This window comes from Lithobates pipiens, unplaced genomic scaffold (genome assembly GCF_037356315.1).
Source record: "Lithobates pipiens isolate NorthernLeopardFrog02 unplaced genomic scaffold, aLitPip1_a1.2 Scaffold_16, whole genome shotgun sequence".
Lineage (NCBI taxonomy): Eukaryota > Metazoa > Chordata > Amphibia > Anura > Ranidae > Lithobates > Lithobates pipiens.
In genome coordinates this window covers 650490535-650515112 of record NW_027507748.1, presented here as the reverse complement: position 1 = coordinate 650515112, position 24578 = coordinate 650490535, and the positions used below count along the sequence as shown (strand labels likewise).

The 24578-nt window shown below is 39.7% G+C and overlaps 1 protein-coding gene across 3 annotated transcripts in view; it reads left to right on the top strand.

Annotated features, from left to right (window-relative positions):
• The window catches only part of DYNC2H1 (dynein cytoplasmic 2 heavy chain 1), a 694454-nt gene that overhangs the window by 130778 nt on the left and 539098 nt on the right, over positions 1–24578 (top strand). For all 3 annotated transcript variants that reach the window (XM_077484358.1, XM_077484357.1, XM_077484356.1), the window contains exons 25-33: positions 779–949; positions 1774–2156; positions 5967–6099; positions 6191–6308; positions 10108–10220; positions 12395–12514; positions 17722–17860; positions 20806–21014; positions 24325–24507. In XM_077484358.1, coding sequence (XP_077340484.1) covers positions 779–949; positions 1774–2156; positions 5967–6099; positions 6191–6308; positions 10108–10220; positions 12395–12514; positions 17722–17860; positions 20806–21014; positions 24325–24507 — 1569 coding nt within the window. The remainder of the gene's footprint in view (positions 1–778; positions 950–1773; positions 2157–5966; positions 6100–6190; positions 6309–10107; positions 10221–12394; positions 12515–17721; positions 17861–20805; positions 21015–24324; positions 24508–24578) is intronic.

The following is a 24578-nucleotide window of genomic DNA, read 5'->3' as shown; positions in this document are numbered from 1 at the left end:
GTTCAGCACCTACTTTGTTAATGCATGGTTCTTAGTCATATGCTGAATGAATTTAAAAAAAAAAAAGTGTTTGAAAAGTAGGTTAGGAAAAGGAAATATATTTTTCATATACTCCCAATTATAACAAAGATCAATCCACATCCATGTTGCTGTACGCTTTTCAGTCTTTACAAAATGTATTCGGCTATATACAATAAATCTCCCATGTTCTCCACTATATGTGCCCTTCTTGTTTTTGCAGCTCATTAGAAATCGATTGGTGTAGCAAGTTCTTTTGCAGTTTATAGTGCTATTCACTATGTGCCGATAAGCCTTCTGGAAACATTTTAGACATTTGGGCATTGGAGCCCTGCCTGCAGCCCTCCAGCTGTTGCGGAACTACCCCCATGAAGTCCCATGAAGCATTGCAAGGCTGACAGTTACAAGCATGACTCCCAAAAGAAAGGAGCATAATGGCACCTGTAGTTTGCCCACAACTGAAGGGGAACAAAGGTTGGGCACCCATGCGTTAGGGCAAGGACTTCTAAAGTCTAAAAAAGATCTAATTGCAGAGTTGATGGCAAAGAAAAACAAGCCTAATAAGATGCATTTACATGCCAACAGCTGAGTCTCATCAAAATTATGCAGCAAAATTGTGTCAAAACACTCAAGTATAATGCTCTATACCAGTGGCGGCTGGTGGTATATTTTTTTTTGGGGGGGATGGTGGCAGGCCCCGGACTTAACCTATCTAGACTGCGGGCTTGTTAGATTAACTATTGTGCTGGTCTTTTCACAGATGGTGGTTCCTGTCCTCAAGTATGTTCGTGGCGAGCACTTGTCACAAGACCATTGGCTTGACCTCTTTAGACTTCTCGGACTTCCAAAGGGAACCACTTTGGAAAAGTTGCTGTTTGGAGATTTACTAAAAGTATCTGATATGATAATATCAAAAGCTTCAGAACTCAAAGTGAGTATAACCTACTTTGGTGGTTGGGTCATTTCTACACATCTGTGATTAGCTTAAATTGGGACAGTAGTAAACACTGTTTTGTATTTGTTAAAGTATTTGTTAAAGTGTCCTTACTGTCAGTTTAACTGTGGTAATTGGGTTGCAGGTATTCAATTTAGAGACCTAGAGGTACAAGCAAGTGTACACACACAGATGCACAGTGCCCTGTTGGCTCTGAAACTCAGGGAGCTCTCCAACAGCTCCTGTGGTCAAGGGCTCATACCCGTACCATCTTAGTGACCAATGAAGCTGCCCATTTATAGATGTGATGAGCAAAGGACATGAGGATCCGGGGCTGAACTTGTGAACACATGAGCTATGTGAGATTTGCATAAAAATAAAATCTCAAGTTTTGGGATACAAAGCATTGGCATCTCTAAAATGACTACAGGCTCAGTTTAAGAAATGTCTTAATTTATTGTAGTTACTCACTTTGGAATTACATGATCACACCTATGTGTAAGAGAGACAAAAAGTTACAAATCAGAGATGGATAGCAAGCCTGTATGCACTGAGGGAATCTGACTAAGGGCCTATGTTGATGGCATCAACTTGAGATTCTTCTGATATGCATTTAAATAATTTACAAGTGTATTTTACCTGCAGTTGGCCTCCTTCTGACCTGCATTTGACCCATTATAAGCAGCTTTTACATTCCCATAGACTTGTATGGGAATGGAAAACTCACTTGGCGTTAACACAGGTCCTAAACATGACTGTTTCTATTTTTTTATTTTCCTATTTACATATTGTCACAATTAATTTATTTTTACAATTGCTAGGATTTGAATAGCCGAGCCCAAGGAGAAATAACAATCCGAGAAGCCCTGCGAGAACTCGACATATGGGGGACTGGTGCAGTGTTTACCTTAACAGATTATGAGGACAGCCATAAACATATGATAAAGCTGATTAAAGATTGGAAGGACATTGTCAATCAGGTGGGAGACAACCGCTGTCTCCTCCAATCTTTGAAAGACTCTCCTTACTACAAAAGTTTTGAGGATAAAGTGTCCATTTGGGAGAAGAAACTGGCAGAACTGGATGAGTATCTTCAAAATCTCAACCAGATCCAGAGGAAATGGGTCTACCTGGAGCCCATTTTTGGTCGTGGAGCCCTTCCCAGAGAAGAAGCTCGCTTCAACAGAGTTGATGAAGACTTTCGGTATATTGCTGTTTGCACAGTAGAATGTTGCGCTGATCTATTTACATCTAATATACCTCTAAATATGCTTAGCTACATTTACTGATATCCATCTGTATTGGCTATTTCAATATCAAGCTTGGCTTAAAAATCAAATTGCTACAGTTTAGCCAGGCTACTCACGACAAAACATGTGTGACTGCTATATTACCCTATACATTATTTATCGGTATCCAGGGCTTTTTTTCTCTCTCAAAGAATAGGTACAGGAACCCTTCCCCCCCCCCCCCCCTTTCCAAGTCACCCCTTGTCTACACCCCCTACCCATTTCTAAGCACCACTCCTTGGTTCCACCCCATACCCACCTCCCAGTACTGCCCCTTTTAGAGAATACAGTACCAAGTAACATTTGTGATATTTAGTAATTTGTATAAATATTGTTAACCGATAACAAGAAAAGCAGTAAACTAGATCCCCTGCAGCCAGCAACAATAGATCCGTCCAGCAACAATGGACCACCCACAACAAAATACCCACCCAGCTACAATAGACCCCCAATAGAGGCAGCAACAACAAATCTACCGGTATCCAGCATCAGTAGACCACTCCCACTTCCCATTGACAAAAAAAAAGCCCTGTCAGTATCCACCCTTCTTTGAAAAATATATGTTCCTTCTCACTTCTGCATATGTTGTAGTCCTGATGGGAAACTGAATGTAATTCCTGATATCACATCCACCTCCCCTTATATAGCATTAAAGTTATAGCCACCCAAACCCATTTGTTTTCAAAATCAACACTGCCAAACATAATTATTGGTCTCACACTTAAAAAAAAAAAAACAAAACAAAAAAAAAAAAGTAAATTCTCTGTGCTTATTGTTTATATTTGTATCAGTCACTGAGATTGGGTTGGGGGGCCAAAGCTGCTACCTTGCACCCACATACAGTACATGTGCCTTATAATTCCAAGCCAAGTTTACAAAGAAGGTTTAGAAAGCATTAAGGCTAGATTCACAAAATTCCAATTAAGGAAACGCACAGCAATACCCACTATGCATGTTAGTACACTGCTTTTCCATTCATTCTGAATGGTGCCCTAACAGGCCTTTCACAATGTACTCGTGTTGTGCACTCCATTGCTAAAATAAGTGCATGTGCCTTTTTTGGTTTGTTTTGGTCCTTTAGGCCTGTTTAAATGAATGAACACAATGCGCAGTTATGCGTGTCATAACACACGTTCGCACGCTACAACTATGTAATTGGGCAATTTAAGAAAAAGTGCACTTTCAGACAAACATCCCTTTTGCCTGTCCACATATATATATATATATATATATATATATATATATATATTTACAGAGAAGTCACAGACGTCACTGTTTTATATCCAGCCTGTAAATCCTCAGCATTCTGGCTGCACCCTCACAGTAGCTTCTCAAAAGGTTCTAGAGGGCCATCTTCTGAGAATCTCCGTCTGCAGGAGACAGCCCTATAGAACCACATAGGAAGGCCAGAGCCCTAAAGAGGTCTTGATAAGGATCTAGGGAGGGTGGTCTAGTTTAGTGCAGTGAAGGGGGCAAAAAAAAAGGTAAGTGCACTTTGTTTAAAGAGTAACTCCACTTTTGTTGAGAAAAAAAAAACATTTCTCTCTGGGTGATCTATATACATTGCAAGATTTTTAACAAACGTTGTTGCGGATCCTATCCTATCTTTTGTTGTTCTGAAATAATCCCCATGTGTTTCTCTGTGTCCATGTGGTAAGTGAATCTAATGGCAGTGGTTTCATAATTATCAATCAGCTGCTGCACGTGCAGGGCTCTGAGGAAAGCTGCTGGGTCTGCATCCCTTTAGACATGATTTCCTATTGGGATTATCTTACCAAAAATGAAATTTTTGTTGCAGGGGATGCCTGAAATCTGACTTGTATCTTAGTGTAGACTTCTGGTAAAATCAGTGAGCCAATAACACAAGCAGGAAATGACATTGGGGGAGGGGGGCGTTCTGTACCCCATCTTTGTACAGAACACCTCCAGGTAGTCATATTACATTGCATTATACAGAAAATGGCAGAGCTGCAGAATGAAAAGGAAAGGTAATTTTTAATAACATTCAATTACAATATGACTTGTGTCGCAGTTGTATATGTTATATTTTTTTATTTGCATTTTTTTTCCCCACGAAAGTGGAGTTACTCTTTAAGTGCACTTATCCCTACCTTATTTACTTTAGGCAGCAGACTTATATATTTAAATGAAAAAAAAAGGATAAAAATAGACCATTTGATTGTGATACATACATATTATTAATATAAAACTTTAGTGGATCTTTGATTTTATAACTTGCATGTGTGCAACTTAGATGATATTTTATTTCACATTTTGTTGGCATTTGCTGAATTTTTAGTCTTGAGGGTTTTCCTATAATAAACAAGAATGGTAGGTGCTGTAATTTATGTGTTCTAAAGGAAGAAAACCTTCCCTCCTTGTTTAGTATTAGACTATTCATAGTGACACTTGAGATTTATATGTCCCCACAGAGCTTGTTATGCCTGATCATAATGCCACTTCTTGCTCTCTATAACTCAAGATGAAGATGCTTCTATGTGACTTTCAAATAAGCTATTATACGTGAATTTTATATAGAGTATGCTGTATATTTTTTGTGTAGATTAGCATTGCTGCATTTTGATGAAGTGCTGCCAGCTTGTTGCTGGTTTTCACGTGAAACTCTCATTGCAGTGGTATGCATACACAAAAGTTGGCAATAGATGAATATTATTTTTTTGCTTAGCCAGCGGGTTGACGAAAAAAAAAAAAAAAAATAAACCAAAAAAAAATTAACAGATCCCTCAAGGTGGATGGAGGAATCCCTCCGGCCGGTGTGTTCCGTCAGAATCGGCGACCCGTCAGAATAGGTAACGGAAGTGACGTTCCGTCAGCTGCGCTTGTGTTCCACCGCTACCAGGTTTGCTAATCTGACAGAACACTTGCGGTCAGAAGAAATGTCAGCGAACATCTTACTGCACCCAGCTTAGTCTTTAATATCACAGTAATTTCAGCAATAAAGAAAGCGTATATAAATAAATATAGTGTGTTGACATCTGTGATGCTGTTTGGATGTTATGTTTTGAAAGAAGCTGGATGCCAGCAGTGGGAATATGTGGTGGAGACCATATTGGTGCACCCCCCACTACTCAGCGCTAAACCTTTTAGGCTTTCAAAATAAAACATCCAAACAGCACATCACAGATGTCAATATACTATCTTTATTTATATACGCTCACTTTATTGCTAAAATGACTATGAAATTCAAAACATAGCTGGGTGTACTAAGATGTCCGCTGCTGCCTTCTGACTGCTGATGTTCTGTCAGATGAGAAAACCTGGTAGCGGTGGAACGCATGCTCAGTTGACGAAACTTCCATTCCGTTGCCGAATCTGATGGGTCGCGGACTCTGACAGGACAGCGGGTCCCAGTGCTGTCAAATATGCTCATCAGAAGTTGCAGTCGACTGGCAATCTTGTGCCCAGACTAAAGTATTTACATATTCTGAACAAGCATTCAAAGTACTTACTAAAGTACTAAAAAAAAAGTACTGTTGAAAGTACTTACTAAAATAAGCCCTTGTTCCCCTATGTAGCTATAGGCATTATAGAAAAGTTTGTCTTCAAAATTCTCAACAGAGGCACAGAAGTTGCAGCTCTATTCTTCACTTTATATGGAAGCAGAATCTTTATGTAACCCAACACCGGGTGTTCGTAAGTTGTAAATATGCAGTGTTATTTTGTCACAATACCTTATGTTTTATTATTATTATTATTATAAACAGGTCTATAATGTCAGATATAAAAAGAGACAACAGAGTGACAATGTTAACATCTCGGGTTGGAATAAGAAACTCTTTGATAACTATCCTGGATCAACTTCAGAGATGCCAGAAATCCTTGAATGAGTTTTTGGAGGTATGACAAGCTCATGTTTGTCCCACATACAGTGCCATATTATCCCAGAACATGCTTTCATTACTATGTGCCCCTTGTTTTGCCTTAACAGGAAAAGCGTTCAGCCTTCCCCCGATTTTATTTTATTGGAGATGATGATCTGCTCGAGATACTGGGCCAGGCCACTAACCCCACTGTCATCCAGTCGCACCTCAAGAAACTTTTTGCCGGTAAAGTCATTGATGGATACAGTAGATTATTACAATTGATAGCTGATTAATTTTACCTATTTTTCTTTTTGGTCATTGGGGGATACAACAGACCTCGGGCTATATGTGCTGGTGGCTATAAAGATAAGAAAGTTGGCATTGAGATTTTTTTATGTCAATGATAATCGCTTATATATCTATGGTTATACCTTCAATTTATTTGTTGGTCAGTTTTGACAGAAGGGTAACAGAATAGTAAAATGTCACTTTAGTTACTATAAACCATTAAAAAGCTTTCATTGACATAGAACTACTTTATTTGAGAATATTCCATGTTAAACCTGTTTTTTTAGTTCTTCATAAAGCCCAGAATGGTTTCATTACTAAAGCCTGACTTGCAGTAAAGTGGCAAAATGGACCAAAGGGTCCTTCATAAATATACAAGGTACACCAATTCCTTACAACTAGCAATGTTAGCACTTCCATCACAATTTTTTTTTTAAATGTAACTACTTCAGCCCCGGAAGATTTGGTCGTTCAATGATCAGGCCATTTTTTGTGATACGGCACTGCGTCACTTTAACTGACAATTGTGTGGTCGTTAAAGTTATTGTAAAGGCTAATTTGTTTTATTTTTTAAAATAACAAACATGTTCTACTTACCTGCTCTGTGTAATGGTTTTACACAGAGCAGCCCTGATCCTCCTCTTCTGGCATCCCATCGCCGGCACACCTCTCTCCCCCCTTCTGAGTGGCCCCATGGTGCCCCCAAGTGCTTGCTATAGGGGCACTTGTGCATGCTTGATCCCAAGCCCCACTCTGTGTTTCTGTAAGACAAACACAGCAGAGCATGGCCCAGCCTCCTGCTCCTTTGTCACTGGCTGTAATTGACTGTATCTGAGCCAATGAGGAGGGCACATCGCTGGATCAAGATCGGACTTAGGTATGTATTTAAGATGGGCTGCAGGGTGGCGGCTGCTGGCAGAAGTTTTTTTTTTTTACCTTACTGCATAGAATATGGTAAGGTTAAAAACCTTCTGCCTTTACAACCACTTTAATAAGTGCCATGCAAATAATTACATTATGCTTCCTAAACTTTTATACAGATTTCATCCAGCTGGTTCGGGCTTGTTGGCACAAGTCAAATACGGGTTGTGAGGTGTATAATACATGATTCTGTAATTTTAGGCAGTATTTGTGTTGTAAATTAGTGGTAATAATATACCATATAAACATATACCCAGTGAAGAGACTGTCCTCAGGTGATACACAGATATGAAACAAATCCTCCTACATAAGCTGAATCTGTTTATCTGCAGCCATCTCTTCTCTACTTCTCTTCAAAGTCCAGCATTTATAAAGCTTCTCTGAGCTGTCAGAAAACAGGGAGCAGAGAGCTGAAATTACACACTGCAGAGCTCAGTGAGGAGAGGTCTGAGAGCTGATTGGAGGGAAGGGACACCCCTCCCCTTTTCACACAGGAACAGAACTGAGGCCATCAGTCACAGGCTGTGTGCTGGAGCTCCCTCCCCATCAACTTTTTTCTCTTGGGGTCAGAAAAACTTGTCAGAATTGAATCATGCAGATTGCAGAGGAACAAAGCAGCAAGCAGAAATGACAATTAGTGCGCTGCATTGAGACAAGTACACACTATAGAGGGATATTCTTTGTTAATATTTCATATCTGAGATTTACAACCATTTTAGGTTTTTAGATCCATACCATATCCCATATCCTCATCTTTGCTTCACTATTAGTTACTTACTGACCTGGAAATGTGTGTATAAGTAAGATTAAAGCACCCATTTTGCATGCTTTCCTGGGTCAGTGTATTTGTTAGTAAAGCAAAGGTGGGGATGATTGGTTAAATATATGCCCATACAACTGACAGGGCCCCTTTAAATGGGTTATGAAAAGTAGGGGTTTTGGAACTTTGGGTGAGGTGGGTAGATGATGCCAAAAGATCAGTTACCGTTGAAAAAAAAAATCATTTTATTGGTAAAAATAGATAACATAACAAACCAAATGTCGGATAACAGTCACATAATGTATATGCAATAATAGATACATTGTGAACAAGGTAACAACCCATATATGATGCAGGGCAATGATCCATAATAGATGATAAAATCATTCTAAAATGCGCATAATCACAGAACTGCTGGATAAAACCATACTGGTATAAATTAGAGAAATGGTTATTTTGGTGCATGTTGTAAGCCTGGCGCGTTTTGTGCATCGAACACTCTTCAGGGGCAGTTTGCACCAAAATCTACAAAAATAATATATATAGATTGATGGAGTGTGCGTTGTGAAAGGGGAGGATATACATATGGGGGAAGAGAAAGAATAATTGTCCCCAATGCATTCTTACATGCCAATGGAGTGTAAACCACATGGGGTCAGTAGCTGCAGGCCGCCAAATAAGTTGGGGGATCAGACGGGTTTGCCCTCCGTGCATCGGCGTCGCACTCCCACACCATGCACGTGATGTCCGCTGGATGATCCGGAGCTGGCATTAAGTTTTCTATTTGGGCAAACGTGGATGGTGGCATCTCCAGCTGCTGTGGGCGGTGGCTGATGCTGTGGGTGACGGCTGCTGCACTGGATTAGGCCTCCTTCCTGTTTGTGTTTGCACCGCGTGACGCTGGGTGGAGCCTGGGGGGGTGGCTTGGCGCATTCCGTGCTAGCCTGTCTCCTGGCAGCATGTTTTGGCTAAAGGCAATATACTTTGCCATTACATATTACTGCATAAGGTAGGTGTTTCTCATTCAATCATTCAATCCATGGTTCATGCTTTTTGATCTTTTCACGTTTTCACTTTACACCCTACTGTTATCTGTTTTTTTGTTTTTTGTTTTTTTTCTTTCTCTATGGATTTGGCCTCTTCCTCTCTTCTTTTCTTTTTCTTTTCTTTTTCTTGACATTGGACATTCCACTGGCACTTATGTTAATATTTCTGATTTTGGGTTCTAGTAACTCTTTAGTTGTACTTCATACATATTTATATTACATTTTAATTAATCTTAGAATCCATATCACTACACATCACCAGTGTGGACTATCGCCAGCACACTTCATGTGAATTTCTTTGTGTGCCTGGCCTTCCCTTGCTTGGCTCTTCCCTCAGCTCCCGGACTTGACTTATTTGGCAGCCTGCAGCTACTTACCCCATGTGGTTTACACCCCATTGGCATGTGAGTATGCATTGGGGATGAGTGATTCTTTCTCTTCCTCCATATCTGTATACTCTCCTTTAACAATGCACACTGTACTCCATTGATCGATCTATATATATTATTTTTTGTAGATTTTGTGCAAACTGCCCCGGAAGAGTGTTCAATACACGAAACGCGCCAGTTTTATAACAAGCTCCAAAATAACCATTTCTCTAATAAGATCCTTTATACCAGTATGGTTTTATCTAGCTATCCAGCAGTTCTGTGATTATGCACATTTTAGAATGATTTTATCATCTATTATGGATCATTGCCCTGCTCATATGGGTTGTTACCTTGTTCACAATGTATCTATTATTGCATATACGTTATGTGACTGTTATCTGACATTCGGTATGTTATCTATTTTTTTCCAATAAAATAATTTTTTACAATGGTGACTGATTCTTTGGCCCCGCCTACCCACCTCATGCAAAGTCCCAAAACCCCTCCTTTTCATGCATTTAACAGGGATGGAGACCTGCGTCTCATTTAAAGTCCCAAACTCTGTTCTTTAACTTTAAATGAATTATAAACCTTAAATACCTTATACATTATTTATTTTGCTGCTAAACATTTTATTTTTCCTATTTTCCACACAGGTGTGAACAGTGTTGATTTTGATGCTGACTTCAAGCACATAGTTACCATGAAATCTCTGGAGGGTGAGGTTGTTCCATTACAAAACAAGGTCCTGGTCACTACAGATGTTGAGGTGAGATATAAAAAATATAAATACCCCCAAAGAATATTAATGATACAACTTAATGTATCAGACCTGGTGGAAGGAGAATGACTGTGTTGCCCTAAGGTAAAAGCCAGATCCCATTTGTCTTCTTTCTAAATGATAATATGAAAGCTTTAAAGAGACGTGCCACCCATTTCTGTGTTTATTAAAAGTCAGCAGCTACAAAAAGTGTAGCTGCTCACTTTTAATAAACAGACGGTCACCTGCCCTGCTGTCCAGCGATGCGGTCCATCCAGTTTTGGCTGGACTGGGTAATAATTTTTTGTCTATCGAAAAATTGGTCAAACGTTGCGATTGCCATTCCCCCCTCTCTACCTAATGACAGCACTGCTCCTTAATTGCCTTACAGTAAAAATTTGATCCAGCGATGTGCACGAGAGCAGCAGCTCTCTCCATTGTCTCCCCCCTCCCTGAGCCCATTGGCTCCTGCTGCTGTAAAATGCTTTGCCAAACAAGTGGGGGCAGGGCCAAGCCGTCTGCTCTGTGTCAATAGACGCAGACAGGGCAGCTCGCCCACACGGGTGCCTCCATGAAAAATGGCTTTCCATTGGGGCACTTGCCAAAGAGGAAGAGCTTGGAGTATCGGTGGAGGACCCCAGAAAAAGAGGATCGCGGCTGCTCTGTGTAAAATCATTGCACAGAGCAGGTAAGTATGACATGTTTGTTATTTTAATAAAAAAAAAAAAAAAAGAAGTTTGTTGGTTTAACCTTCATGTATCTGTGTGCTGGCAGACTTTGATGCCTTAAGGCAGTTAGATCATACACAGTAGTATACATTTGATCACCCCCTACCTATTGACACCCTAAAGCTGGGTACACGCTATAAGAAAATCAGAAAGAACATTCCATATTCGGAACGTTAGTTCGATTTTCTTATAGTGTGAACAATACTTTCAATAGCTGATTCTGACTGTTCAGATGAAAATTTTCGAAGGAACAAACTAGAAAAATGTTCTTGTTCATGAACAGTGCTAATGATTTTAATTTAAAGAGGTTCTGCACCTAAAAAGAAAATATGAAAAGCCAGCAGCTACTAATATTGCAGCTGCTGACTTTTAATAAATGGACATTTACCTGTCCCAGGATCCAGCGATGTCGGCGGCAGATAACGAGAGATCGCTCATCTCTCTGCTGCCCCCGCCGCCATCCCCTGTCAGGGAATCGGGAAGTGTGTCCCCGCTGTGTCCTGGGAACTGTATGTTTTCCAGAACACAATGGGGGGGGGGGGGGTGTCGCATCTGTGGCGGTCTGTCCCGGAAGTGGGTGCAGATACCTGGATTATCCAGGTAACTGCACCCCCCCTCCCCCCTGAAAGGTGCCGATTGTGGCACCGGAGGGGGGAGGGATCAGATTAGCGGAACTTCCCCTTTAGGGTGGAGAATCGCTTTAATGTATTCTGTTTTTATACAACAAAAATCAAATGAGAAACTCTATGCATGATCTGAAACAAATTACGATCCGGAAGAACATCTAACAAAAATAATTGTTTGTAAATATGAAAGAATAATCATATGCTTAATAATAAAGAGCTACTCAAAAGACATTTTAGCGATTGAAAAGGAGTATAAAGCTCAGATAAAATCATTATGGTTCTTATTTGTATATTAAACATGTTTAGTAAAAGTTTATGGTATATATTAAATTCTGAATGTATATACTGGTACGAAAGATCTGTAGACCATAAAGAATGATTGAACGATCCACAACACTCCAAACATATGTTGCAGAAAGATGTGTCTAATCTACGCTACAACGTACCTACGTAAAGGCAAATAATGCCTTTGTTGTTCGAGAATTTTCTTACCATTACTACCATTCTCGCATTCATCGTGTTTTGAACAATGGAGGAAAAATTGACAATTGCTCGTCCGATTTTCTTCTAGTGTGTACCTAGCTTTAGTCCACCCATGAGCACTGAGTTGAGTTATCGTGCTTTAGATTATGAAAAAAATTGAGACTGCAGTCTCTCTTGTGATGATTGAGGCAAGTGGTCATGGTTATTCAAGTGTGCAGATTCGTCTGTCATAGTTGAAAAGAAAGCAGTGCTGATATCCAGCTGACCACACAGCCATTTTCCTGCAGGTTCCATAAAGCAGCCCCATAGTACTTGATAAGCTGACTGCAATGTTTGTGTCTCGTAGGTCTGGCTTAGTAGTTTGGCCTCCCAGATGAAGTCCACCTTACAGACATTACTGGTGGAATGCGTAGCATCTGGCAAGAAGTCTCAGGGTACCATAGATCCCCTTTGCTTTCCTTCTCAGGTAAGTGTCCTTGGAGTTTCCATTGTTTTCCTGATTTATTGTTTTGTGATTTTAATGAAGACTTTTTTTTACTTTAAAAAAAAAAAAAGTTTTAAAATGTTTTGTTTTGTACATCACTTCAAAACTGGGCCAATTCTGACATTTGACCACTTTTACCATGCAGGGAATTGCCAGCTCTAAAAAAAAAAAGATATATGGATCATGGCTGCAACTGCCATGACCGACATATTAGCACCACTTCCCGATGACATAAATATACGTCAATCCAGAAGTGGTTAAAGCTAAACTCTGGGCACAAAAACGTTCAATTTACATATATTTTTTAATAGGCACAAAAACGTTAAATTTACATATATTTTTTAATAGGCACAAAGACTATAAATCGACTTTGTATGCACCAAATTCCTTTCCTTAGATACAAAACCAGTCACCCTATACAAGGAGTGAGAACAGCAGTGACCGGTCCAGATACAGGAAGCTGCTGCACAGAGGCATGTTTCATGCTGTATTACCCACTTGCCAACTACGCACTGTAGTTTTATTGCTGCAGTATGTGTGTGTGTGTGTGTGTGTATATATATATATATATATATATATATATATATATATATATATATAATGTGTGTTATTTCCCATTTATGGGTAGGGGGCGTATGCACTTTTTTCCACCCACCAGGCTGAGCTGTCACTGGCTCCAGCACTTGCTGATCACCAGTTCCTGAGCAATGATCTATGGCTGGGACCCACCGATCAGTGGAGTGTGTGACAGGAGAGAGCATTGTGTATGTAAACCAGGGCATAAAAACTGGCACATCCCTTAGTAAAAGCACCACACAGTAAACACTTTACACATAGGCACACATTTAACCCTTTAACTGCCCCAGATGGTAACCCCTTCCCAGCTAATGTCATTCGTACATTTTCAGTGTATATTATTAGCACTGATCACTGTATTAGGCTTCATGTACCCTAGAAGCTCCTAAACTAGGAGCTGCAGCCGTTAGGCGAGATTCAACCTCCCTTAACTTCTCCCTCCTGAACTTTTGCCATTTACCCGGCTACGGTAAATGACGACCAATGAAGCCATATGCCATATGCCCTGTACACACGATAGGACTTTCCGACAACAAAACCGTGAAATTTTGTTCGAAGGTTGTTGGCTCCAACTTATCTTAAGTACACACGGTCACACAAATGTTGGCCAACAATTACGAACACAGTGAAGTAAAAGACATACGGCGAGCTAAGAAAAAGGAAGTTCTATAGTCATGTGATATCTCCATTACGAACGCTAGTTTTACCAGACTGAGCGCTTCCGGCTCGTACTTGATTCCAAGCATGCGTGAACTTTTGTGCAACGGACTTGTGTACACACGATCGGAAAGTCCGACAACAACGTTTTGTTGGTGGAAAATTTGAGAACCTGCTAGCCAACATTTCTTGGCGGAAAGTCAGACAACAAATGTTCATTGGAGCATACACACGGTCGGACTTTCAGCCAACAAGCTCACATCCAACATTTCCTGTCAGAAAGTCCGATCGTGTGTACGCGGCATAAGAGTCACTGGTAATGTCAGTGTCAGTTAGCGAGTTCCCACAAAGTGTCAGTTAGTGTCAAATTGCTCACCGTACTATCTTAATCCCGCCATAAGTTGCTGATCATTTTACCATTACTAGTATAAATAATTAAAAATTTCAGTATATATCTCATAGTTTGTTGACGGCATAGCTTTCATGCAAACCAATCAATATACACTTATTGGGATTTTTTTACCAAAGATGTAGCGAAATACATTTTGACCTAAATGCATGAAGAAATGTGATTTTAAATTTTTTTGATTGGACATTGTTTTATTTATAAATGAATAATAATTGTATCTTGGTCGGGACAGGTCACAATTCATATAAACCATATATATATATATATATATAATGTATGTATGTATGTGTGTGTATATATATATATATATATATATATATATATATATATATATATATATATATATATATATATATATATATGGTTTAAATGAATTGTGACCTGTCCCGACCAAGATACAACAATAGCATGCCTCCATCCCTAATTATGTGAAAAAAAGAATTTGGAATGGGACTTTAAGTGAGGCATGTCAATTGGTAGTTAAGTAATTTTCGACCTAATTGGTAGATTAAATTAAATTCCATATCAAACACCAAATGAATGGTCCATAATGTCAAAAATTATATCAATAAATCAATAATATATATAATAATAATCACAACATTTACATAATAATAATCATATAAAATATTTAATATACTCACTGGACATGATGGTACAATCGGTAAAAAATAAATCAAACAGTAAGCATAATTAGTACAGTTAATACAAGAGAGTGTACATAGGAGAATACAACTGACAATTGATGGTTTGTTGAGTGGTTAGGGCATCCTTTAGATGTTAACTCATCCTAATGAGACAAGAACCCTAAAATTGATCATCGTGAAAGGTGAGTTTGGACACTTTCGAGCAATATGAATATTATTATGTAAATCTTGTGGTTACGTTATTATATATATATTATTGATATAGTTTTTGACATTATAGACCAGTGATGGCGAACCTTGGCACCCCAGATGTTTTGGAACTACATTTCCCATGATGCTCATGCACTCTGCAGTGTAGTTGAGCACCATGGGAAATGTAGTTCCAAATCATCTGGGGTGCCAAGGTTCGCCATCACTGATATAGACCATTCATTTGGTGTTTGATATGGAATTAAATTATATTAAATTTGGTCAATAATTATTTAACTACCTTTTGACATGCCTCACTCATATATATATATATATATATATATATATATATATATATATATATATATATATATATATATAATATATTTATATATATATATATATATATATATATATTTTTTTTTTTTTTTTATTTAAAGACCTGTTGTATTTAGATGGTATTTTCTCATCCCAGAGTTTGGCATTTTCCTCTGTCACAGGACAAATACATTTTCATTTTCAGGGGACCCTGAAATCTTAGTTGATTATAAAATATCCTGCTTCAGAAAGAAGGATCTAATTAATTGTAAATAGGCAAAAAAAAAAAAATGTCTGATGCTCTCACTTTGCCATTCAGCTGCACAGAGAATGTGGCATCCCCATGAACAAAGCACTATCCTATTTAGAAGTACAAAGGCTTTTGGTGTTCTTCTTCTCAAGCAGTGAAATAGACCTCAGCATTTGGTATTCATACATGGGGTGCTTTTAGGTGTCTTCAAAAATTTGAGTCTCCAATGTCTCCCAGTTAAATAATGTTTTTGTGTGTACCAATGTTGGCGTACCTATTGCATCCGAGGCAGGTCGTTTTTGTTTTAGCACTTCCTGCTCCTGGACAAAATAATTTTCAATAATAATCTTGAAGTGAGACTACAAAGAAAAGTATGACCGTGACAATTGTAGTGCTCTTATATTGGTTGCCAGTGGGAAGATTAGATCCTTTTCTGACTAATAAGATAATTAACCCCCTTACAAAGACCCACTTCAGTGAGACCACATATCTGCATAATTATGTTTGTGCTGGGGGCGCACTGCACAGTGTGCTTCCAGCATGCAGATTGTGCTGTCACCAGCAGCTCCGGGTCTCATATAAAAGAGATGCAGCTGGGAAAAGTGGCTGCCGATCATGTGATTGCTGTGATAGCTATCATAGTGGTCACCCCTTATGCAACCCTTCCCTGTGCTCTTTTTACTCGTGAATGTAGAAAGAGATGCATTGCATCTTTTTGTCTTTGCTAAAAGGGATTTATGTAAAAATAAAAAGTAAAAAAAGCCTAAACAGAGTTTTATCTAGGTCAGTGACAGGGTTAGGGTAAAGATTACAAACAAATGGCCACTGCCCTTACCTATAATTGGCCTTTTAATGCAAGGAGCACATGGAAGGGCAATGCAAAACAAAACCCAGGGAAATTCCCAGCTCAACTTACCAACCAGCCTGCAACCAACTGAATTATCCTACCCTATACAGTAGGCATCAAAAACAGGGGTTTAGTCTGCACACATTTGCAAATACATGCTTAAGCTACAGAGCCCCGTCAAGACACCCCAGTATTTTCTGTAGTCCTAACTCTGAATTTGAGAGCCTCCAAAGTGTTGTTTGGCATGCTTTGCCCTTGCATGTGCTCCTTGCTGCAAAGGCCAGTTATAGGTGAGGGCAGTGGCCATTTGTTTGTACTGTTAATATATTGGTGAGGGGATGCACCGGGCACCTTTGCTGCCATAGTGCTATGTGTTTGGTGTCCAGTGTGTCCCTGTGCCTTTAAGAAGGGTGGGCTCCTTCCAGACTCACCTTCCCTCTGCCTATCCATTATAATGCATGTGCTTCCACTGTGGAGGCTCTCAAGATTTAGAGTTATGACTACAAAAAATACTGGCCTGCGTTGACGGGGGCTCTGTAGCTTATGCATATATTTGGAAATGTGTGCAGACGAAACCCCTGTTTTTAAAGCATACTGTTAGACAGGATAATTCGGTTGGTTCAAAGCTGATCTGTAAGTTGAGCTGGGAATTTCGCTGGTTTTATTAGGCTCCATGCACACTGGCTTAAAAAACATGGCTTATACAGGAGTTTTGTGTAATGCCTGTGTTATCCTATGTGTACATACACATTAGGACGTTAAGAGGCATATTTTGAGTTTAACATTTAGAGGCAGAAAAAAACCCTTCTGGTTCACTTTTCTGATTGGAGCTTGGAGGCAGAAAAAAATGTAAAACTCTCCTAAACTTGTCTATACATTTTACAAAAAATGCTCTATATGCACGTTTTTTACTCCCGAGAGAACAGACATTTTTTTTAAAGCCCAGTGTGCATGGTGCCTATGAGTAAAGATTAGCATCAAAGCTCACAATCGGTGTGTTTTAGGGATGATTATAAAAATGCGAAAATGTGTACTATTGTTTCTGGGAGCTACTACATGTACAAACAACACATACGGTAACATACACATATGTGGTATTACTCTGATCGTCAAGAGTAGGAGAAATTGTTTGGGGTTGTTATTGTATTGTTTGTTTTTTTGTATTAAAGCAATTATACATTTTTTGTGTGTTCTATGAATGCACCATGCATGTGTGACTAGCATGTTTCACTTTAGAGGATAATAAGTCCACTTTGACTGAGCCTATTAAATATTAACAACATTTTCTACTCTTAGATACTTTGTCTAGCAGAGCACATTCAGTTCACAGAAGATGTTGAGAATGCCATACGGTCCCATAATCTCCATGAGGTGGAATTGGTGCTTACTGCTAAACTGGAACACTACACCAGTATTGATGACACTTCAGGTTCAGGTACAAGAAGAGTTAGGGCTTGTGTAGCTGGTCCTTTAAGAGCACAATCAAGCTCCCTATGTATTACATTGACTTGTCAAACACTGTGCAAAGTATCTAAATAGGACATGTTCTCGCTAAGATACTACTTCTCATAGGAAAGCTTGAATCTCAAAAGATGCACCTGACCATAAGGCACACCTGGGTTTTAGAGGAGAAAAACAAGAAAAAAAATATTCTGAACCAAATGCTACTGATTTGGCGCACTGGAGAGGATGCCACATCCCCAATTAATATACTATAGTTTGTAACTTACACAACTAATCAAAGCTGATGCCTAAAAATAGGCATCTATCAAGTGTGCCAGATAGCTTCCAGGCAGCAAACAAATCGCTCTGTCAACAAATCCAGTCTATATACAATTCATAGGAAATATCACCGTCTTATAACAAATTCACCATGCAGGCTGTGAGTAAAGAACTACAGGTGCAGTCTGATAAAGAAAGACCTGAGAATGACTAGATTACCTCACAGATCGCATGGTCACTCGAGCAGATGACACGCTGGAGATGCCGGCCTCTTGTGTCCCCCGCTCGATTGTCGCCTGACGTCCCCGATCGAGCAGGGATGAAAAATCGTCACTGCATGTGCGCCAGTGACATGTACCCCAGCCAGCCTACAGGACCCAGAAAGCATAGCAGGGAAAAGAGAGGGGAGGTGCCCGATATTGTAACAATGCATCGGCTGGTCAGTATTTGCTCCATAAGACACACAGACATTTCCCCTCATTTTTTTGTGGGGGAAAAAAGTGTCTTATGAAGCGAAAAATATGATGGATAACATAGTGTCTACACCTTTTTTTTTTCTACATACCTATTAACAAGGGAGGGACAATTTGTTGAATTTTAAGGGGCTACCAAGGTGGCTTCTTACTCTTGCTACAGAAGTACACATTCTTTGGCAGGTAAAACTGCTTCAGCTCAAGTTTAAATTTAACCACTTAAGGACCGCCCTGTAACAGATATACTGCTACAGGGAAGCCCTCCTGTGCAGAATCACAGATATATCTGTGATTCTGCACTTCCGCTCACATGTGTTGCTGGCGGGCCTCTTCTGCTGTAAATACTCACAGTAGAATCCGATCTGCGGGATGTCCGCCGGCACTGCCAATCATTGGGCAGAGACACAGAACGGAGATCTGCCTATGTAAACAGGGCAGAGCTTCTTTCTGATGGGGAGAAGTAACTAATCTTCTTTCCCTGCAAAGCTGGGAATAAAATCCATCACTTTGCTCAGTAAAATCAGCACATAGTACACAAAAACACTGACTAGACATACGGTTAACCCTTTGATCACCCTAGATCAGTGATATGCAATTAGCGGACCTCCAGCTGTTGCAGAACTACAAGTCCCATGAGGCATAGCAAGACTGACAGCCACAAGCATGACTCTCAGAGGCAGAGGCATGATGGGACTTGTAGTTTTGCAACAGCTGGAGGTCGGCTGATTGCATATCCCTGCCCTAGATGTTTAATCCCTTCCCAGCCAGTGTCACTAGTACAGTGTCAGTGTATATTTTTATCACTGTATTAGTGTCACTGGTTCCCACAAAGTGTCAGTGTCCGGTTGTCCACCACAATATCACAGTCCCGCTAAAAGTCGTTAATTGCCGCCTTTACTAGCATACATAAAACTAAAAATGACAGTGTGTGTGTGTGTGTGTGTGTGTAATATATATATATATATATATATATAACTATAGTTTGTAAACACTATAACCTTTTCGCAAAAATAAAACACGCAGTGGTGATCAAATACCACCAAAAGAAAGCTCTATTTGTGGGAAAAAATGACTTACATTTTATTTGGTTATAGTGTCGCACAGCCGTGTAATTGTCCGTTAAGGTAATGCAGTGCCTTATTGCAAAAAAAATGGCCTGGTCAGGAAGGGGATAAATCTTCCGCAGGTCAGTTGGTTAATAGGGAACTAAACCCTCCTATCCTTTACAGCCAATGAAGCTATGATATTGGCCCTCAATTTGATCTGTAGTGCTGCACAAGTGATCAGCTATGACACCAAATATTTGTAAGTTTGGTTAATGGCTAACTGTAAACCTGCCCACAGTCTGATCGAAATTCAGCGTGTTCAGCTGGAACGGGACATATTTTGATCCATATATGGCCACTCCTGCTGGTACCATTCTGTTATTGCTTCTATGTAATTCTATGCTTGTTTGACATTTAGATATTTCTGAGACATTACATTTTGTCTGTGTCGTCATAGAGAAATAATGTCATCTCCATCTGATTTGTCTGGCACCTGGAGAGGAAGTGAGAACATACGGAAATGCCAATAATGGCTTTAAACCTTCACTATTACTGGAAAATGTGGTTTTATTGCTACCCTTTCCCCGACTTTCCTGTTTTGTCTGACACCCAAAAAATAGACTGAAACTGGGAAGAAATTTTAATAAGGGGGGCATAGACATCAAATAAAAAAACTGTAGGCTAGATACCAATTTTTTGTGTATTTATAGCTATAGATGTTCATAGTCCTGCAGAATAGTGCTTTTGTAACCCTTGTAAGTGTATAGGCTTCTTGTGATTTGAAATAAAATCTTATTCTGGGCTTTATTCGTGGATTGATGCTTCTATTTTCTCAACAATACCATTTTTCAGAGATGCAAATTCTTCTACATTGTATCTAATGCTAAAAAAGAACATGTTTTCACTGCAGTTAGACTTTAAACATGCAATTTTTAGCTTCTGTATTGCTTAAAGTGGCTGCTGATTTCTGTATGAGTTTATCCACCCCTGACCCCAATACAATCCAGTTCAGTAAATACAGAAATTCCGCCAGTTCTATTGCTGTTGGTATTCTTTTAAAGGGAAGAGATTAATGTTCTTGAACTTGATCGCCTCTTGAAAATAAATTTCCCCATCCATCCTTCTTGTGTATATTGTAGATGATGCAAGCATACTTGAATTAAAGCTGAAGGCTCTTATCCTGGATATCATCCACAACATCGATGTGGTAAAGCAGCTGATCCAAACCCAGGTATACAGCACTGAAGACTGGGCATGGAAGAAACAGCTGCGATTCTATATGTCACCTGCCAAGAAGTGTTATGTGCAGATGGTCGATGCTCAGATTGAGTACACTTATGAGTACCAGGTATTTATATTCTTTATTTTTATTTTTTTATTTAGAGGATTTCAGCAGATAACAAGAAAAATATTGACTCCATATACGTGTCTAACATATGTGTTCCAAGTCATTGTAGGGTACATTTCCAAAAAAATCCACAGAAGGGTACAGCATTACATACAACCAAACATAGTGAGAGGATTTGGTTAAAGTTGTATAGTAAGGCCTCTGCGATTCTGATATTGGCCACAGGGTAGGGACCTGAGCCCAGAAAACTTCAGAGCACAATATACAAAAAATGTACATGTAGCACTTACTGCCGAAGGAGCGGCCGAATTTGATTCGGGCTTACCGATTACCTCCTCCAGCTCATACTCATTGTCCTTGTCTAGGGGTTCCCAGGGTTGATAACCCAGTAACTGTAGAGACCGACACTTAAATTCCTTGTTAGGATTTTTATTTTGTGTAAAACGGTTGAACAAACTCAGTCTCTAAGTTGGGAATAGAGGGTATCAGGGTAGAGTTTAGCTCAGGTGCTTGGAACTGTTGACTTCGAATAAGTCTCTCTCTATGTACACAGTCCAGGGAACAGCCACTCGCAACTGGACTCTTTAACTGTTGGATAAATCCTTAAGTTTTGGGTTTAGCAGCCAACAGGTAATTCTAGCTTTTCAAAGTCTCTCACGCAGACTTGGTTGGAAACTTCGTTACAACTGGAAGGGAACTTTTCTTACTGTACCAGAATCTTTCAGCTGGTCCGGCGATATCGTAAGAATTGTGGATTCAATCAATGTCCATGGAAGCTCAACTTCCAGGCTCTTAGTGAGCAGCCAGCCTCTTACCGAAGCATCCTCCCCTGGTCGCATGTAGAGTTGCTGGGCCTCTCCAAAACCTGAGACGGCACCGGAACACCTTAGAATCCTCCTTCCAGTTACTGAGCCTTGAACTAGCCAGTTCTGAAGCTTGGAAATGGATTGATCTGCATCCCAGGCCATGAGGGCCCCTGGGGGCTGATCAGGAGGACAAGGACCCCGGATTCGGCAAAAACTTCTAGACTGGAACCCCAAACCACATGACTTCGGCACCTTAAGTACCCCTTTGCGGATTACGAAGTGAGACAAGCTACCACTGATTGGTTCCGAGACAGAGATTGATACCCAATGCGTTCAACCAGACTGTGTTCTATAGCCTACCACAGGTGTACAACTCCACCTATGACCTGCAGAACTTTTATACAGCCCAGCCAAACTGATGCCAAAGTACAATTTAGCACAATTAGCCCCAAAACTCATTAAAGTTTTGGGCAAAAACTAAATTTAACATATAGCACGTACTCGTTAAGAGTACCGGCGCTACATACAAAAATCAAATATGTCAATGCCTGCCTGAATCCGTGCACATCCAAGAAAGTTTTTGATATAATACAGAAGAAGGATAGAATGAAAGAGAAGGAAAGCGAGAAAGAGAAAAAAAAAAGGGGGGGGGGTGTTGGTATGGGAGAGGGGAAAAAATGTCAACACTGGGGGAGCCCGAGAGATCTAAATCATCCCGTGACCCAGTAGAGAGCTGGCACAAAGAAACTGTGTGGATAACACATATTGCAGGTATTCATCAGAGAAGTAAAGGAGATTCCAATAGAACTACTTGGTCTAAATTTAAAGAACTTTCTCCCAAGCTGCTCCTCGATACACTGCAGACATATGAGCATAAGAGCAAATTAATATGACACATTAGGCCCAATGCAGGGGCTAATACATTCAGACCAGGAAGGTTGATAACTCACACACAAACGACTCTACAGTGTACCCTACTTCATCTATCACGCTAATATTTCATTATATCTATGGTTGCTTTCTTTCGCCCACAATGTTGCTTTGTTGCACAAAAACGTCCTGTCTTGGATAAACGTCATGACTGTACCCTCTGTAAAGCTGCTTACTTCTGTAATGTTACTTATTGAGCTGTTACTTCCCTTTTTTTTTCTTCAATAAAATATTCATGGAAAAAAAAAAAAAAGAACTACTTGGTCTTATGTTTCCCAGTCTTGTCTCGAAGGGCCGAGATCAGGTCCTCCAGTTGTTCAATATTGTTCACTCTTGCGAGCCATTGTGAGACTGTTGGAGCAGATTGTTGTTTCCACATGCTAGGGATACAAGCTTGTGCTACGTTTAACAGGTGCTTAAGCAAAGCTTTGTGGTACTGCTTATTTGATAGTGGAGTGAGATTAAGCAATATCGCAGTAGGGTCATCCTGCAAGAAAATGGCAGTAAATTTTGCAAATAAGTTGAAGCACAGGTTGGAAGCACAGGTTGCCAGAAAGTGCAAAGCTCAGGGCATTCCCAAAACATCTGTAAGAGTGCACTCAGATGAACCACATCTCCAGCAGCGATCACTTTGTTGAGTCCGAACTTGGCAAGGACCGACGTAATTCTGTACCAAAGAGTCACTATTTTGTAAGTGGTCTCCTAGTGACTGCTGCAAAGGCAAGATTTGTGTGCAAAAAAAGAGTGTACTCTGATTTTGAGGGCCAGAGAAAGTTACTCCTAGACCTCTGTCCCATTTAACCAGGAAGGAGGGGATAGACCAAGTGTGAAGTTCCAAAAGATATTTATAAGAGGTATATTCTTTTTTCCTATTACCTTTAACTCTTCTGATGGGCCCGATTTTGGGTTTGAGTACTGCTTGGACCTTGAAGAAGGGGACGGACATACCCCGAAACCTTGTCCTGAAAAATTGTATGTTAGTGCAAATAAAAAAAGTATCACGGACAGTACTCAATTTTCTCTGGGTTTGATTTACAAAGAAAACCTATAGGAAACACAGGCGCGTGCTCCTTTACAACCAGTCCGATACCAACTCTCACTTGCAGCTCTACACCACCACTAGCCCACCCATTTACTTCTCCTTTGCTTCAGGCTTTACAGTATAATTTTATCAGGGAATTATCCAAAGGGTCAAAATATGTTCTTTAATTCTTAAACTTAAATCAGTTAACTTACCAGTATTTTGGTATGAGCACTTTGGAAAAACTATGAGGAAGATTTACTAAATGGTTTTAGAATGTTCCCACAAAAAAATGGTGAATGTTTGCTTCAATTATCAAATCGTGCAGTATGTAATTAGGGACTTTTTTAATTTATTTTTTCCTCAAAAGAATGGAAAATTCAAGGAAATTTTTACACACATCTTAACATTCTTAAATACTTTAGAAAATATGCCACAATGCATGCATAGAGAATTCTGTCGGGTCAGTTCTGAATGCAAGTTGAAAATGCTAACCACTGAGTCACCATGAAAAAAAACATGCATTTACAAAGGCATTTTGTTTTTCTTCCAGGGCAATGCACCCAAGCTGGTATACACTCCTCTAACAGATAAATGCTATCTTACACTGACTCAGGCCATTAGGATGGGGCTAGGAGGAAACCCATACGGCCCTGCAGGAACTGGGAAAACAGAATCTGTGAAAGCCTTGGGTGGTCTACTTGGACGGCAAGTTTTGGTTTTCAACTGTGATGAGGTAAAATGCTATTTATGTCTACTAAAAAATGTTGGAAAAGCTTATCACAAATATTGCTTGCTTTGAAATAG